General features: G+C 37.1%; 1 protein-coding gene across 4 annotated transcripts in view; it reads left to right on the top strand.

Annotated features, from left to right (window-relative positions):
* Window positions 1-19,017, top strand: part of pcdh9 (protocadherin 9) — a 170,329-nt gene that overhangs the window by 46,346 nt on the left and 104,966 nt on the right. For 2 of the 4 annotated variants that reach the window (XM_086026247.1, XM_086026245.1), the window contains exon 3: window positions 2,259-2,360. The exons of the other annotated variants lie outside the window; for them this stretch is intronic. In XM_086026247.1, the coding sequence (XP_085882373.1) occupies window positions 2,259-2,360 (102 nt within the window). The remainder of the gene's footprint in view (window positions 1-2,258; window positions 2,361-19,017) is intronic. 4 annotated transcript variants of the gene reach the window in all.

Raw genomic sequence — 19,017 nt, 5'->3', positions numbered from 1 at the left:
AAAGAACAACAATAACTTAACCAGAATACCTATAATGGTCAATGAATCAACTGGAAACTGAAAAGGTCGGCATTTGCCAACTGAAATTTAACAAGCAACATAACGTTTCGTAGCTTCCGAGAGAAACAACAAAATAGTGGCTTCTTGGCATCGGGATGCCTTGGCTATGTTCTGAGGCTGCTTTGCTACATCTGACAGGGTTTCTTTCTGTACAGAGTTAAAAACATGAAAAAATTGCACCTTCACCTCACAAGTGGGCCAAAATACTTGTCAATAGTCACAGTTGTCTTTTGATTATTGAGATTTCCTCAAGGCTTTACAAGAAAATGCTCTAATAAAAAGGTTCTATCATTTATATCTGGCACAGTTTCTTTCATTTTTTAAAACAATTCTGTTGGACCACACAAAAAGGAATGCTCAATTGGCATTAGTTGCCAGCAATTCTCAGTAGAGTATGTTTTTATTAGTTTTATTTATTATTACTTACTTTTAACATAAGGGTAGCAACAATTTTGTCCACATGCAGTTGTTGTTCCTAAGCCAGTACGGAGAATAACAGTTGCCTCAAAAGACGTTAGCGGTGGCGAGGAATTTGAAAATTGTGGGTTTGGACTGTGTGAATGCTATACCAATGTCATTTAGTTATCAGTGCCTTAATCCGACACTGCTGAATATTACCTCGAACAATTGCAAATAATCAAGTCATTCATTTATCTCCTGAATCTTATGAGCAGTCACAAGTTGCCAATCATTGTTTTCTTTGTAGCCTATCACATGCACAGACACATGCACACAGTTTAAAAAAAAAGCACTGGGGGGAAAGAATCTAGTCTTGTGATGTCAAGGAAGAGTGCATACTGTGATATCTCCAATGTAATTAAACAGAACTAAAGGTCTGCTGTGACTAGGATGGTTTGGCAGCACTCGGCTAATGGTAAAGCTAATTAAAGTGTGTTTTATCCCCCTAATGAAACTCATCTCCTCGCCCACAAGTTCAGCAGAATGACTTTAAAGGCCCATGGGGAGACCAGTTTGATACTATTTCTTACCTTTCCATGTTCCCTGTAAAAACCATTATCTCCAAGGGTGAGAATGTGATTAGACGCTGATTTTATTACTTAGTGTAAACTTTTCTACAGTAGTCAGTAGGTAGTTGTGCTCCGATATAAATTTTATAGTCAATATTATCACCTTTTGACATGCTAAGATTCCATATTACTTTGTTTACATTTGCTGAATGCCTCAAACATCATTTGCACTTTCCACTACTAAAATGTAGCAAAGCAACTACAAGCTGGTACAGAATATAAGCAAAAACACGTGATAGAAACACCCCTTGATGCATGTGACAGCAGCCAGACAGACACACTGCTGCCATTTAATACAGTACAGTGTAGCATCAATAAACAAATCCTACCTTTTCTTCTAAAACAATAAAGCAGCTAGCTGATAATGCATTGGCTGGAAAACTTTACATATTGGAGATAACTGAAAAGATGTGCGGGTATTTAGAGTCTTTCGCTGGAGGCAGAAAATTGTGTTTGTAAATAGGTCTACCAAACAATATTGCCTTTGTTGATGTTGAATTCAAGTTCAACACTACCACCTGGATAACTGCTACAATTCCGTCTTTGTGCTTCAGCTCGATGTTGATGTTGTTCCTCTGGAAGTCAGCTAAAGACAGTGATTTATGCCTGAGGTTTCATACAGAGTAGCCTCATTACACAAAGACATTTTGAGAATCAGCAGATAATTACAATATACATCATAGACCTCATGGGGCCCACAAGATTCAGTCCATTCCACTGATTTACACTATAATCTGGGGCACAGGGTCCAAGATATGCAATAAAAATGGACGCTACAATTGTTTGTGACAGCATTTGCTCATAATTTAGCAAGATTTCCTTTAGAAATCTCATTAAACTATGGTGAATTTGTATTTTTAATTGGTTTGCCTGTCAAGTTGTTAAAGATTATCCTGCTAATGATTTATCTTGATTCAGTACAGGCTGCACACAATTTCTGCTCCTTTGAGAACTGTACAATAGCTTTAAATTAAATGATGACTTCCATGGTTTTAAGTAGATTGCATTACTTTTGAGTTGACTTCATATATTGTACCCTAATGAAATGTACTAGTTAGCTGGATGTATTAAAAAAATTCTACAAGCACAAATTACTTTTATTTTTAAATATGGTCTCATGTCATTTTAACGTATAATTTTCTAACTTATATGTTCTAATCTTCATTAAAGGGGACATTAACACGCGCCCGAACTGAACTGAATCCTGAATATCTGGACCTACGTCCCCGAGCTGAGCTCAACCCTGAATATTGGACCCCTTGCACGCCCTTAGTGAGTACAAATTGTCCCATTTGTCATCAATCACCATACATTCAAACATCTCATTAAATTTTTGACATTAAATTCAATTGTAAGGGAATTTTGCTAGTAAAGTTGAAATGACTTGTTCCAAATTTAGTAAAATACCTCATTCAAATCATTCAAGCATGTCTTGTTCACAAGTTCTACTTTTGCTACTTCCTTAAGTGAAGTATTCTTCACTCACTAGAAATTGTCTTACACTGTAGTTAGAATGTCATTAAGTTCATTGCCTAACATGATGAAAATATCCTTGACATTTTTACTTGAGTAATAAGTATTAGTCTCAATAACGCCATACTTGGAAAACACAGCGTGATAGTCATCTGGGGGTTCGAGGAGATTGCTTGTGTTTTTTCTTCACATACATACTGGAGAATTTTGACGTCAGTTTTTTCTTACCTTTCCACTATCAATACAGTGCATAAACAAAGGGAATGTTTCTTTGTGAGCAAGGCATCATTCCATTATGAACTGTATCATCACATTCATTTGCCTTTGTGCCTCAGTGATCCTTTTGAAAACTGAGCTTTCATTTTCTTGATCTATATCTAATGCACCTGACCGATGATTGCCCACTGTGATTATGATCCCATGAAACTACTATAATATACTATAAACACAAGACCCACAGATAGTACTGTATATGAGTGCATACATAGAAGGCCCGCAAGGATAATAGAGAAGCACAGACAGACACCAACAAAATTATGTCTATAGGGTCCATATTAACCAGTATTCTCTCCACATTTGATGCAAACACTTTGCGCCAACATAGTAGCTGAATATTATTGCATTTTATTGGAATTGCTAAACCATTACCAGCATTTGTGAAAATAAAACATTCAGAGATAATTATTCAAAGTTTAATTTATTACTTTACAGGGAAACCTGATTCAGGTCAAGGTTTTTGCTCAAGATTTTAGTGTTGTCAAGATAGCCTTTAAAACAATATAATAAAAAATCATAACAAATAATAAAGTTCAGTGTGTGTACATACAAGGGCCTTGCAGACATTGTTGTTAATTGGAATTGGGATTCGAGTGGGCGTGCAAGAGTGATCAGTGAATCCGAATTTTCAGACTCAAATCAGAACGAACTTTACAATACTGTTGCGGTTGCTGAGCTTTAGTATGTGTGATGTACGTATGTGGGTAGTGCGCATGTGTGGTATGGAGGCACGCTGCTTTGAAGCGAGACGGCGGCCGGGAATAGTTAGCCAGCTAATGTGCATTAAATGAGACTGTATTGTGCAGTACATTTTAAAAAAATGATCAGCAGTATATCGAAACTTCGGTTCTTACTTTGCTGCCGGCTTTAGGGTGGTTACATGTATTTTGTCTAAACACCAAATGTTTTGCTTTATTTTACAAAGCATTACCCTGTCACATAGTTTTATTCTCATTAGTTGTGCAGACATTAAACATTTATCACCTGTGCTGTTGTGGGTTGAATATCAACATGTGGGGATAGCTCACAAGACAGCTGTACACATCCACTGTAAACGTAGAGAATGGAAGTCTCACCTCCCCAAACTCCCAATTGGCTGGATACAAGCTCTCAGGTACCGTCTTTTGCTGCACTGATTAGACCATAGTGGCTCCAGTCAGCACAAGAAGTCAAACGATTGCACATCTATAGAATTCAGCAGCAATATTCCCAGTCTCCTATGATATTTTATCCTCCTGCCGTTGTGAGGCCAAGATGCTTTTTTGATTTAAGACTTCTGCACTTCCCACATAACAAAACCCTCCTAAGGCCATACACTCCTATGACCATACTCGTTTTTTTGTGGAATGCAACTTCCAGTATACTGGCAAAATAGCATAAGCAGAATTTGCCCACTTCTTAATATCGATGTGTGATGTTCAATGGCATGTTGAGGAATTGATGTTTTAATTAACACATTGAGACAAGAAAAGCCCTGTCAAACAAACATCTGATTGCTTCAACAGCTAGAGCTAGTACTTTGCTCATAAAAACAGCTGTCTATGCAGGCTTTATAAAGCGAATATGTGTGTATAATGTGTGACCAAACACAACAGATATGGAACCAAGGTGAAATTCATGTATACATCCAGTTTTGTAAAAGGAGACTGTGAGTTTGTTCCGGTTTTGCTGTGCACTCTCTTTTTGTCTTCGTTACCTCCTTTCCCCCCCACTTTCCTTCTCTTTGGAGAACACACATCAAAAATCCTTCTTAGGATAACTCATAGACTATCTTTACAAATTCAATTTAGTGTCTACACAGTTACATATAGGTACAGGCTGTTTGGTCCCTGTACAGTCATGAGTTTGGTCTACATTACGGCTAGTGCAGTCTATAATTCGGATTCGTTTTCAGCGACAATTTGATTCCACCAAGGCTGACCTTTGCCACCAAATCTGTTCATACCCTTTCAGGATAGAATTTCAAGACACAACGAAAGCCTCAGTATTCTTGTCTTTTCTTTTTGTGGATTATGTGGTTCTGTTGGCTTCATCAAGCTGCAATCTTCAAGTCTCACTGGTGCAGTATCTCAGCCGAGTATGAAGAGGTTGAAATGAGAATCAGCAGTCGAAATTTGAGGTCAGGATACTCAGTGAGTAAACGGTTGGAGAGCTGTCCCTGGGTCAGGAATGAGATCCAGCCCTGAATGAAGAAGTTCAAGTATCTTGCGGTCTTGTTCACAAGTGAGGAAAAAGTTGAGTGGGAGCTCAAGGCAGATTGGTGCAGGATCTGCAAAGATGCAGACTCTATATTAGAGTAGGTCTGTCTTGGTGACAAGGGTGCTGAGCGGAAAGGCAAAGTTCTTGATTTACCCGTCGAGCTACTTTCCCACCCTCATCTATGCACCGGAGATGTGGCTTGTGATCGAGTAAGATCATGGAAACAAGCGGCTGTAATGAGTTTCCTCTGCAGGGTATCTGGGCTCCCCTGTACAAATAGAGTGAGACACTTAATCATCTGGGAGGGGCTCGCAGAAGAGCCACTGACCCCCCCATTGAGAACAGTCAGATGAGGTGACTCAGGCATCTGGTTAGGATGCCTTCTGGATGCCTCCATGTTGATGCATGCCCCATGGATGGATGTGTATTTCTACAGATTCCATTTAATGTCTACTAGTTGTACACATTGTATTACTCCAAATTACATATGTTGACATCAAATAAACATGAACAAGAACTCTAGATGTGATAAACGTTTCTGTAGTTATAGGATACCTATTCAATTTTAGAATACTTGACTTCTGAAGAAACTAACACAACAACATACTACTTATATTTATAGAACAGCATTTATGCTTCATTTCTAAACCTCAGACATACAGTAATTTCTTAATCAGGTATATGGCACAGCAGGGCTATTTAACCCCAAAAATTCAGGGTGCCACATTTTCAGAATGTTTAAGGCCAGACCTCTCCCTTCTCCCAATGTTATTTTTATTAAAGAAAGTACCTAGTAAAGGGCCTCCTTTCTTGTGAAGCACCTACATTTATATGTGATATGCTACAGTACTTTCCACTTTACATTTATGCATCCAAATACCTTAGTAAGTTAGTCATGTTCCTTAGGCTTCTAGATATCACTCTGGATTTATCAAATAACTTTGTCATTTCCTTACTCGACCTCAACGGACTGCATCCTCATAGACAACGTGGACATTTGTGTACTTGTGCACACACACTCTCCCTGTTTTCTTCCTTCCCAGAAGGAAATGATGACTCTCATTATCACCTCCATGCAAGATGGTCACAGTCCCCTTACACAGTTGTGCTATTAAGTTACCCGCCATCTTTATTGTGTCAGTGTTCGATAAGTTCCTTTTCCTTTGTCATTGCCAGTGCATTAGGAATTGTTGCATGAGGGAGGTGACAGACAATGTGAAAAAAACCCACAGCTGGTGAAAACGATTAAACTTGCTTGGTAAACTGTCGATAGGAGACTTGGCACCCTTTTCTCATTAATCCTTTAAATTTATGTACTTTATTAGGAATGGCGTGAATATAGAACATGTGATCAAGTTACAGTGGATTTAACAAAATGCATTCCCAACAGGGCGGATGAATACATAAAATAACTTCAATCTATGCAACTCAACTTTATTTATAGAGCACTTTCAAAAACAACTGCGGCTGAAATTAATTGCTGCACAAAATTAAATCAAGATTCATAATGATAATAATAATGATGAAATAATCATTATTACTGATCCATAAATACAACTCTGCAGAAACCGAATAACGATCCTGATCATTTGAATCAGGTGTGTTGGAGGAGGGAAACATTTAAAACGTGGGCCCTCGTGGACCGGAGTTGGTGACCCCTGCTTTAGACCAAACCATCACAGTCTGTCCTTAAGTTGGTACCCCTGCTGTTCCAGTAGTGAGTGTCCTTTTGGTGACCTCAAGGTGTATCAAGTTGTGGTCAGGAACAGGAATGAAGTATCCACTGACCAGTATGAGGGCACAGGGATACTGTGAATGTCATCTCGCAATCACAATCACAACGTTACTTGTGTTGGCTGAAGTTGATAGTAGAATTTCAACCCCCCCGCACCTCCCCAAAAAAGACAGTTTTGTAACAGCTGTAAGTTCGTACTTTGGTGAGTAACTTGACATTCCTCATCATGATCAATGGAAGAAAATGGTTCAAATCTCCTGTGCCATCCAGTCCTCTCTACTTCTTGACTTCACTGTAGCGCCCGCTCTTGTCCCTTCCTCTAGAATGTATTTGTGGCTGATTTTAGAGCCGAAAAAGGCAGTAGCTCCTCACGGATGTAGGTGAAGCATCTTAAGCAAATGGAGAAAAAGTTTGATAGCATTATTATTTGACATTACACTTTGGACTAAAAGAAAACATGGTAAAAGTATGAAAAATACACCAAAAATGGAACGAAACAAAGAAATACTGTAAAAGATAAGGTGAGTTTGAGCTGTTGTTACAGGCTGCTGACTGTGTGCCCAGAAGTGACTCCCGCTTGGCTACCGTAAATGTCCGATTGGATTATTGTTTATCATTATCTAGTCCTCTATCATTAGAGTCAACATTCATACCACAGTGCTGAGCAAATATTACCAATACATAGAACTCAGATAATGTTTTGACAATTAAAAAAATATGGGTCGAAGTTCATTGTAAGTGCATATTGTCAATTAAAATTTAAAATGATTTGTATGCTACTGAGTGCCACTGACTGGTTTGAAATATTTGCTGATAAAGTTCATGTTGTTGTTATATAATGTGTAAGAATAATTAAAGCATCCTGTTTTTGCTCTTTAAAATCTCACATTCTTGAACTTTCACGGAATACAGACATGGATAAATAATCAAGTCATTAAAACATGTTTAGTGCCCAAAATATAGAGAGTAAAAACATCCAAGGGCTACAGTAGAAGCCACTATATAATTTGCTATTTCTGTGTTAAGTCTTGTGTAGTCTTAGCAAAACATTTACTTTGCATGTTTTAATCCCCCAAAAAAAGCCCGTGCCCAACTTTAAATTGTTCTTTGCAAAACAATATGTCTCCCTTCACTATGTGATTTTTCTTCTATGAATCATATAAAAGTTATTTTGTTGTTGTTTTGGTATTGCAGCAGCCTGTGTGCGCATATTGTATTTGCTGCCACAAATTGTGTAGTTTCACATAGCCAACCAAAGCTTTTTATAAACCACTGGCGTGCAGCAATGATCCTAAAGCTACAGTAGATACACACAGAAACCAATTTGCTCATTCCCCGTCACATTGACACCAGATAGTTGGTTGATATTCATTCCACTTCACACAACTTTCAGTCACTTGTATTCTTTATGATCAGTGAAAGCCATTTCTGCGACTATGTTATAGATTTTAAGACTGTAGCAATTTGTTTCCTCAAATATATATTCTTGTATGTAGTGTCCCAACTCATTGCCCATAGTTTGCCTAGTGGCACTGCATAATGGTGCTCGAGTTAAGGTTCAGTCGAATTTCCAACTCAGCCTGCATGTCTCTGAACCTTGGTCTTCTTTTCTGAACTTGTCAAGTCCCTTCTTTGGTGTATTGATGCTCAATACACTCTAAAACACTCGGGTCAAAAGTAACCCAATTTGGGTAAAAAATGAACTGATCCACTAATTGGGTCAATTTGACCCACCTTCTTGTTTTTTTTTTTTTATACAAAACAGCAATTTCTTTTCTGTAAAAACAACCCTGAAAGTTGGGTCAAATTGATCCATGTAGTGGATCGGTCACTCTACACTTGTTCATGCAAAACCAAATGAACAAAAGTGTAAGTGTGACTATACTATACTAGCACAAATACTACAAACAAACAATTTTGGGTGTAATTTAAGGGACTTTACTCATCGACATAGAAGTTTTCAAATGGTTAAGAAATGAAAGCTTACAAAAATTCTACCCTGAGTAATAAAAAACATAGACTCCCTTCTAAAATCCAAAAGCAAATGTAATGGTGAAGACTGTTTTAAGCTGCACTGGATTTGTATGACACAGTACTTTCTCTTCTTAATGTTTAACTTTCTCTGAAGGTCAGTTTGGCCATTAGTTAGATCAGCCTATTACGGCATGCCCCATCTCTCCACTACAATTCTTCTCACTTCCCCTACCCATGACCTAAACACAGAGGTTGTGGGTCTAAATTTATCTTCAAAGGTAAGATGCCAACTTGGTAACTAATTGCTGATCACATTAACTTCACCGGTTGGAAACATCTGTCAAAATAACATGCACCCATTTGTCCTCTACCACCCTCATGTGTCTTTCTTCTTTTTATCCTCAACTTGATCCTCCCATCCCAGTTTTATTAACAACAGGGCTGGTGGCTCGTGATAACTGGTCACTCCTCCAGGCGTTGAAAAGCAAGGACACTCTATTATCCTTGCTAGATGGATGGGGTGAAATATTGCCTGCAAGTGGCGGAGCTCACTGCAAGAACTCCTCCAGACTTAAAACTCCTTTGTCTCTGACAAGGAGAAAAAATTGTGACAGTGCCAGGTTTCTGGATAGGAATGTGCTTCTTTGAATACAAGATAGGGAGAAAAGTATGCCAGGAAATCCAGAAAATGCACATTATTGTTTGGTTTGAGCATAAGGCGTTCATGAAAAACTGCTGCATTGCTGTTGATACCTGCTGTTTTAAATCCCTAATTCCCTTTCCTCCCTACACTTCCCAAGTGGTACATATGTATTAAAAAAAGGAGACAAGAATGTTAGTCTGGAGTATATGCATCTTAAGAACTAGCAGCTGTGTTTAATGTGTTGGTTTTCTTATACACCTCTTGCTGCCCTTTTGCCATTTCTCTTTTATGGAAAACAACACACAAAAATGTGTCAGCTTGTTTGATGTATAACTGAGGGCTTTGTACTAGAAATAAAACTGTAAGAGTCATATTGTTTTTTAGATCAATGCAACCCTAAATATCACATCAGACTGGACTATCTGTGCTTGATTTACTACAGAGAAATGTTAACTTATAGCATAGCCTTAGAAAGTTGAGGCAAAGTATGCCTTAAAAGTACTGGGGTAAAAAGCATATCCACAGCTGTAAATATGAACTAAACTTGACTGTAATTTAAAATAAAGTTTATTTGAGAGTGCAGTAATCCACCAATATCTGAACTAGGTCATCTATTCTAAGTGCTTAACCACAAGTATAAATGAACACCATAGGGTTAAAGTTGGCATGCTTCTGATGGCCTGGAATATTAGCTGGACTTGCTCTGTTTATACCCCTCGGTATTTAAGAAATATGGTCTGAGCTAGAAAAATAGTACCATGTTAAATTCTATTTTGCATTAGCCCTAATATAGTACAGTAATTGTAGTGAAACATTTTGGGCTGTAACACATTACTGTGGTAATGACAGAAATTCTTGTCCTGATTACAAGCCTGTTTACTGCAGTGATTTTATGGTGAAAAACATCACAGCTTTAATTGATTCTGTTACTTTGTTTACAATAACATCATGCTGCAAATAGTCACCAAGTCACATGCTTAACTCGTGACATGCTTGTAAGCAGAACGTTTGTAATTGTCTTACACACACACACACACACACACACGCACACACACACACACACACACACACATACACACAGAGACTCTCCAAAGCTTTTCTGATTTTTACTTCTCGTAGAGTTGCAATCTGAATATAAAACAGGATGACAAACACAGCGACACAAACAGACCTGTGCCTGTAACCAAGAGAAGCAATTCCATATTACAATGACGGCAATCCTCATGTTGACACTTCTCATTTGTTTGCTGCACACATGGCAGGTAATGACAGGTAAATAAAATAAAATCTTTTAATGACATGACATTTCTGCAGGCGTATCCAACTGTATTCCAACTTCATTCATTCCAATTTAGATGACCACAATTGACCAAGTCCATTGTTGGATCATTAGAACATATTGTGCACTAAAGTATGGAAGCAGGTGGAGGGATAGAACAGCGAGTCACTGCAATGTGAAATAATGGGCTCAGTTATTGTCTTTGCTTCACCAATTGTCAGTCCAGTGACTTGTAACTATTTCTGTTTCACCCGATCACTTATTTAAAAGCCAACACATACAGTAAAAGTCCATTAAGCTTTTTAAGATGTTTTAGGTTCTCAATCATTCTGGAATAACGATATACACTATTACTATTAAATAATTCCTGCTGGAAAGAGGGATAAGATGTGAACAATTTGAATAAATCATTTTAATAATGGCCTCATACTATATCTAAGAACATATTTTTATCAGTAGCAATGGAGGAGATCAAATTCAAGCTTACGTTTGGAGGAGCACCTTTGAATAGTCTACATTCAAAGAAGATAATTTAACCAGCCATAATAAAAACAGCAACACATATCACAAATCTTGTCTGGTGCATATGAATAAAGGATTTCCACATTTTAGTACTCAATGGCAACTCAATAAGTATCCCTATAAGAAGAATGTACATATAAAAAGTCCATCCAGCATCTCATAAATGTTCATCTTTGAAGTTTATTGGTACCGCGAGGACTTATTAAACTAAATGCTCATCAACCATGCTTTTCATTTGAATCAAGGAACACTCAGCGTGGAATCTTCTTGTTATCTTGTAGGTGTACGAGGTTATTAAAAAGGGAAGCATGTTCAGTCATTTGTTATCCTTGACATTGTAATGAACTTGTTGGCTTTGAGCAACACCTACAGGATGTCTGCGCAGTTCAGTTTGATTTGCTTGCCATAACTAGATCTGCATACCTCATTATCATAAAGGGCGGCGAACAGAGGTAAATATACAAATTTGTCAAACCGAGTGTGATGGACATTTTACTCTGTGCATTCAGTCTTTTTAATGGGTCAGGTAACAAGTAATTGTACCATACTCAGTGTGAGCATGGTTTATCAATTCATTTAATAGTAATACTCAGAGCTGGGCGGTCCGTCCATGGGCCGGACCGGTCGGACCCTCCGGCCCGGCCGGATGCCCATTTTTGGGGCGGAGGGGTGGTAGGTGACAAATTCTAAAAAATGGCTGGACTAAGCAAGCAAAAGTGGATTTTAGTCCGGCCCACTAATCAGTCCTCAAGTGCCCACCTCTGGTAATACTTAAGTATTTCTCCAACTGTGTAAACATTGCTGCATCCCATGTTTTTATCGAAGCAAGATTATGTTCCAATATTGTGCTTTGTCTGCAGAATACATACAACCAGCCAAGAAAAAAAATAATTTTGGCACAGTTTGCTACATAAATGGTCCCCCAAAGTTACACAAAAGTAAATGTAATAGAAAAGAACAAGGCAATGTTCTGTATGCACCTGTTTCAAAATCAAAGCCATTTAAAAAAAAAAAAAATAAATTACAATTGAAAAAAAAAAAATCCACCATCTCTAGAAAACAATGTGGACTGTGAATGGATGGCAAGGCAAGGCACTTGTATTTATATAGCGCATTTCTACACACCGTAACTCAATGTGCTTCACATAATTAAAAGTAAGCATTTACAAAAAAAAATAACCTTGAAACCATTGCAGTCACAGAGCTGCTTCAGTTGCTGAGCTATCAAGAGTTCAAATCTTACTCCTATCATTTTGTCGTACTACCTGTATATTTTCACGACAAATCAGTTGGTCGGAATTGGTTTGACTTATTCATATTGTGAAATGTGGTTTGTGAAATGTTATGTAAAAAAGTGAAAGTAGCAAGGCCATTTTGCCTTTATGAGTGCTACTTGTTTCCTTACATTCAAATTGTGCAACTAATCTTTTTTTATGTTCTTTGCCGCCAAAAAAAAAAAAAAAAAAAATCTTCAATTTTTCTGCAACCCTCCTCATTAGCCATGACGCACTGAATAGAACACTGTGTTCTGGTGGTGTCTTTATTTGTATAATTGTGAGCTAACACGTATAGTTTCTTTACTCACTCAACTCACTGAAATGTAATTTGTATCTCACTTGCTTGATCTCTCAAGTCTTTGTAAAGTGAAAAAAAATGTCTTCTAAATTTGACACACCACAGAGAAGCATTGTCATTAACAAACCTGCCAAATTTTAATGATTAAAAAAAGATGTGTATATAAAATATAGCTTCAAACTCACAAAAAAAAACAAAAACCAATGTATTATCACCACTCTCGCAACACAGTGTGCATGTCCTTAGAGTGTGTTGAAAGAACACCCCACGTAACTGCTTATTGTCAATCAAATACCTCTCCGACGACATGGAAAAATGGATGGTACTTCGTCTAACATCTTTCTTTTGCCTAGCTACATGTTTTAGCCACAAATTTCACTTTACAGAATTGTTTAATGATGACACAGTGCATGGAAAAGCGAATGGAAATGAACATAGTACTGTAATATTTTTTTGAAACAGTATCCAATGGTATTTGTTTGTTAAGAATCTTCTTAATTTTGAAATGTAAGTTTCGTACAAAAAATGATTGCAAAATGCAATGTTTCCTTCCTAACCTTTATGGAGGAAAGGCACTCATTGAATGAGAAAAATCTCATGGCATCCATTGAAAAATATACTGACAATAATACCGAAACAATGATCTTGTCTGAATTGACTAACATATTGACTTATTTATAACTTAAATATCTGGGTCCGTTCATTTGAACACAAAAGTGTACTTGCAGGAAGCCATGACTATTCTGGTGTCTGAAAAACATCAGGTGGATGCACAGATTTATTTTTACCATTTGCTATCTAATGGAGTATCATAAAATTGTTCTGCCTTTCACTATACATCACTGGCATAGATAGATGAAGAGATGCTTAATATATTATATATTGTAATTAATTAATAATAATAATCTATGGACAAATTAAGTGAAATTGGATAATTTGCCCATGGCACCCTTGATAATCTCTGGCGGCACACCGGGTGCCTCAGCACGCTGGCTGAGAATCACTGCTATTACAAAGTTAATCACTTTAGACTTTTGTAATGAATTTCACTACATGACAGCTGCTGGACCGAGCCGGGGTTCAATTAATTTTGTCCCAGCTAGTTTACTGTCTACTTGAAAAAAGTACCACTCAAATGTATCTGGGCTTTATAGATTTTTTTTTCTCTTGTTTGCACAAGAGGATGTGAAAGTGGCTGACAAGAGAGCGTTAAATACATAAAGCAAACAGCATTTATCCTCATTCTCCCAATTATTCCAAACTAAGGCCTACGCTGATTCTGCTGACATTTTTTTTTCTCTTGCTCAAGCCTTGGTTCTTGACACAGATACCCCCTGGGTTTCCTGTAAGAGAGGACTTGATTTGGCTAATTGGTTCCAAAGCTGTTAATTGGAACAGTGGAAAGAAGAAATGGAGAATTGCAAGATACACTCTCGGGAAATATGTTTGTTCAACCTCATTTTCTACCTTTACACATTGTTTATTTTTGTTCGATTTAGCGGGAGTGAAGACATAATTTTGTTGTCATAACAAAATGTCCCATAGAGAAATGCGATATAAAAACAAACCTATTGGCTTAAAGTAAAACACATGTATTTATTTGCTGTCTAAGTCCCTCATTGGAAATATTGGTATATATTGGCTCTGGACACATTTGTTAATTGTTCAAGAAATTTCCATCTTTCTAATTTAACAAAAAACTTTATTGGCTTCAAAGAGATATTAACATAGACAGGATAAATGCCTGCAAATTGGATTGTGGAATGCACAGTTGTAGGTCAATACAACTAACAAAACCAAGCCCCCTTCTAGTAACGTCAAACCAAACAGTTTTGTAAGCAACCAATATGCCTTCTCAGAAGAAAACGTTTGAATGAAGGCCATCACCAAAATAATTCAATGGCCACCCTCAGATTACCTATGTTTTTTTTAAATAATTCGTGATTCATAAAGAGTCAAAAACTTAGTGCTGCCAAGCAAAATCCTCATGCTATGAACGTTAGGAAATGCCAGAATCAAGTGTGTGACCATCATCAAACAGAGACAAAATCTGTGTGCCCAGGCAACAGATGTTAAGGCAGCTTTTGATGTGTTGCCCAGTACTGAAAAACCCATTGAGCTCAAAACTGGATACTAACAAAAAATCTTGACATGCATGACAAGCTCACATGAATCCAGTTGTGCAGTCAAATACGTGTGTCATTTTTCCAGGTTCTGTTGGATGATCTGACTGGTCAAAATGTAGTCATTTTTGGATGTTAAAAGCCTATTTTGAAATTGAATTATGTTTAACATAATCCATAAAAAAGTGGTCTCGATTCCTCTGGTCCAGGAGTCAGCAACCTTAAATACTGAAATTATTGTTATTTCAACTTAGTCACATTTGCATTTTTTTGTCCTTCAGGCCTGTATACATACACGTTATTGGATGAAATTAATTTGCATTGGCGAAGAATCTTACAGCTGAATAACACTCATTAGCCGATCATGAGAGCATACAAACAAAATCAGATCTCAAGTTTGCAAGTGAAAAATGGAGGGTAAAAAAAACTAATTGGAGATTTAATAAATAAATGGAATTGTATAAATGAGGAAATTAAAAAAAATACCTTAAATCTCCTGGGGTCAGCTTCTGTAGACCTAGTGGTCTATGAAGACATCATTAACTGGCTTTATCAGCATATTGACCCTAAATCCAGCACCTCTGGGGCCTGAGTATAGTGGTTCAAGCATAAGCGTATGAGTCTTAGTTGCATGAAATAAGACTTTGAAGTGGATTTTCTATTTGAATGATACTTCTGGGATTTTGAGTCGTGCCCTTTTTTTGTCTTTGAGGCTGTACACTTGTGTGGGTAGAGAGACTCATAGTCACTGAATTGATTCTCAAAATGCTCATGTCGCTGGTTTTTGTTTTTTCAACTAGAATATTTACTACATTACTGGACTGCACATCGCATGGTAGTATCACATGATCAAACACATTGTTGAGATAACAAATACATTACTTTTTCATTATTATGTAATTTCACTGAAAAATGTGCCCCTAGTTATCCTATTGAGCATCTGGGTTAAATCGTCATCACATTGAGATGAATGCATGTGACGGTGAGTACTTGAACATCAGAACCGTGAGGCAGACATGCGCCACTTTATTGCCGGATGTATATTTTTTTTAATGTATATTTTCAAAATATGATTTGTGTCTCGAAAATTGTAATTTGCTTATTTCTGTAGAGTGTAGAAAACTATATGTACGCACAGACTATGACAGCTTTTTGGATGAATAATCAAAATATTTGAAATCACATCAGAGCCATGGTGCCTGAAGACAATATTGTATTTTTCTTCTGTGTTCAAAAATGCGAGCAAGCCTACTATTGTCTTTCTGATTTGTGTACAATTATTCTGAAAATTGGATCTGCAAATACTTTTTAAGATGCTTAGTTCACTATAGATGGAAATCCCCCCTCCCCCCCAGAAAAAAACATCATATGGATGTTTGTAATCCCACTATATGTTGTCATGACCTACTTTAGTTATAAAATTTAGAGAATGTTAATCCTTGAACATAATGAAGGAACTCGTTCAGCATCATTGACCTATTTTTTTTTTTTTTTTTTTTTTTTAATAAACTGCCTTTTGTTTTGAACTTGTCAGCAAAAACCGTGCTATCAGCCACATGGCGTATGCTAAAACAAATTTGCAGTACTATGCACTGTAGCAGTTTTAGAACGATCTAATTCATTAGATTTTTCAAGTGCATAAGTAGTGATTAAAGACAGATATAAGACATCTGCCATTGACAAACTTTGCTTTGGGGCTTGAAGGAAGTTCAAATGAATCTGTAGTTTTATAAATTGGGGGCTATTGTTTTCAATATAATATGTAAATACTGTTGTTTGTTGGTGGAATGCTGCCTTTGAGCTAGTCTATCAAAATCTTTGGTTCATGTATCATCCCATTGAATTCTCAAGGGAGAGAATATTAAATGTGTTTTCTAACAACCCTTGCATTATTTCACAATGTAACCTTGAGCAGCCAAAACTCTTAAAATCCCCACAGATTGTATTCTGATTGGATTAAGAATTTAATCTGCAATACTTTCCGGGCAGTGCAAGTACTGTGCACATTTCAGAATACAAAATGCCAAAAGGAAAATGCGTGTTGCATGGTAATAGAGAGGCAATAATATTGAATAGCTGATCCAACAAACAACCACACAAAACAACCAACAATAACCCATTTTATTTTAAAACGTTATAATGACACAATTACAAAACAATTCTGTAAATTGGCATTTGAAAGTGATCCTGTCACAGTAAGGGCCCTATTTTGGTAGACTGGGCATAAATTCATTTTCGTACCAGCGTAGTCTAGCATGTTTGGGGTCGCGTTGCACCTCTCTGAACATTCTGGCGCACGGAGTTGCCTTGACCCTGACTCATCCAACAATTTGGTAAGAGAAGGTAGTTCAGCATGTTTGGGAATTTGGGAGATGACCATTCCTACCGCGCTCTCGGCCGCAAATTTGCCATCTGCAAATTTGGTTACTAAAGGAAGAGAAAATATTAGATGATCTAAAAGGGGGTCTATTGTGCGGTGCTGGTGGTGTAATACAATTTTGGTGTATTTGATCGAGGCGCTGGCAGACAGATTCAGCGCTCCACGCATGTGTCTTCTTCTAATGTGAATGCGAATGAGAATTGGCCGGTAAAAACTCCGTTCTATTCCACAATGGTGCAAACGCCTCGTTCCACCCAATTCTACCAATGCAAAGTCTAGCAAGATACCAAAAGAAAGAAAACCCCACCCAAGCGCACACATAGACTGTGCTTTGCACTAGACTTGCACTCGGAATGAAAATAGGATCCTAAGACTGAACCCTCTGTGTACCCTCTGCGAATAAAGATTGTACCGAGGTCACCAACCTTTTAGAAACTGAGAGGTACTTCTTGGGTTTGGATTATGTTGAAGGGCTACTAGTTTGGTATATACTTCAAAAAATAATATTTTTTTCTCAAATTTGCTTGACTAATGTTTATTATTACATTGTTATATTATGATCTTCATTTATGGGAAGACACGGGTCATGTTAATGATTTCTCACAATAATGAGGTAACAAAAAATATCAATATCCAACACTTAATTTGTACAATACTTTAATAATGTTTACATTTTAAAATGATCATTTCTACAACATTCTTATAAAATTATAATGTCCCATCACTGGTGAGTTATTTTTCAAGCACCGAAAAGGGTTTTCAATAATAACCCCTGTTTACGTATATGCACCACAATTCTGCAAGTTACTGGCTTCCACTTGAAGTGGAATGCAGTCAGGATTAGCAAGAAACAGTTATAAAAAAAACAACACTGTGTTCTTACAAGGTAAGACTTCTGGTCAAGAACTTCTAACATTATGAATTATAATAGATGGCTGCCACACCAGGTATTGAAATTATTTTTTTTTTCCGTTGCTTTTTGTCTATAGTTGTAAAGCAGAAAGCAGACAATTGTCACAAGGCCACTATTGTCCAAATTGCTTTACCGTATTTATTTATTGATGCTTTTTATTCATTGTATTATAATTGTATTTTAATTGTAGTCAGTACGGTTCTGAAGCCTAAATAGGCAAGGCAACAAGACTGCAAATTTGTTTTTGTTTTTTTCAAGGTAAATGTTGTATGTACCATATTTGTAAATTAAATATCAATGTTAATTTCAATGTCAATAAAGTAAACTTAACACCCACACCCACACACACATTAACCAAGCTTTTTTTTAACATCACAAACCTGATGGTCCAGTGCTTGAGGATGCATATCTAGCATCCGACTACCTGTCTTGCTTTCTGAAAAGAAGTCTCTGCCTAGTCTTCTGCCCCCCTCTTTCTTCACCTTGCAACACCATCATTTGTCTGTATCTCAATGTCCACCTTATTGTTTGTCCATCTTTTGCCCCAAATCAGCTAAGTAAAAGGCTCCAGCTCCATATAACCTTGAACAAGATGAGTTGAATAGAGAATGTTGATAAAAATGAAGAATGTAAAATAATTGGATGTTATTTTCACTCCAGGCAGCAATTATTCATGTTTGATTTACTTTTAACAATAGCGTTCATTATAGTTATGTATTTTTCAAATCATATATACTACATTGTGTGGCTATCCATGGGCTATTGTACATTCATTTTTTACTCACCCTGTTGTCTGTGCTGATATCTGATTCTTTCTCTCCTGATGGCTCTAGAAGA

Source organism: Filicampus tigris, chromosome 3 (genome assembly GCF_054856515.1).
Source record: "Filicampus tigris isolate MCC_2025a chromosome 3, RoL_Ftig_1.0, whole genome shotgun sequence".
Classification (NCBI taxonomy): Eukaryota; Metazoa; Chordata; class Actinopteri; order Syngnathiformes; family Syngnathidae; genus Filicampus; species Filicampus tigris.
Note: the sequence above shows the minus strand (reverse complement) of the source record. Positions and strands in the feature narration are given on the sequence as shown.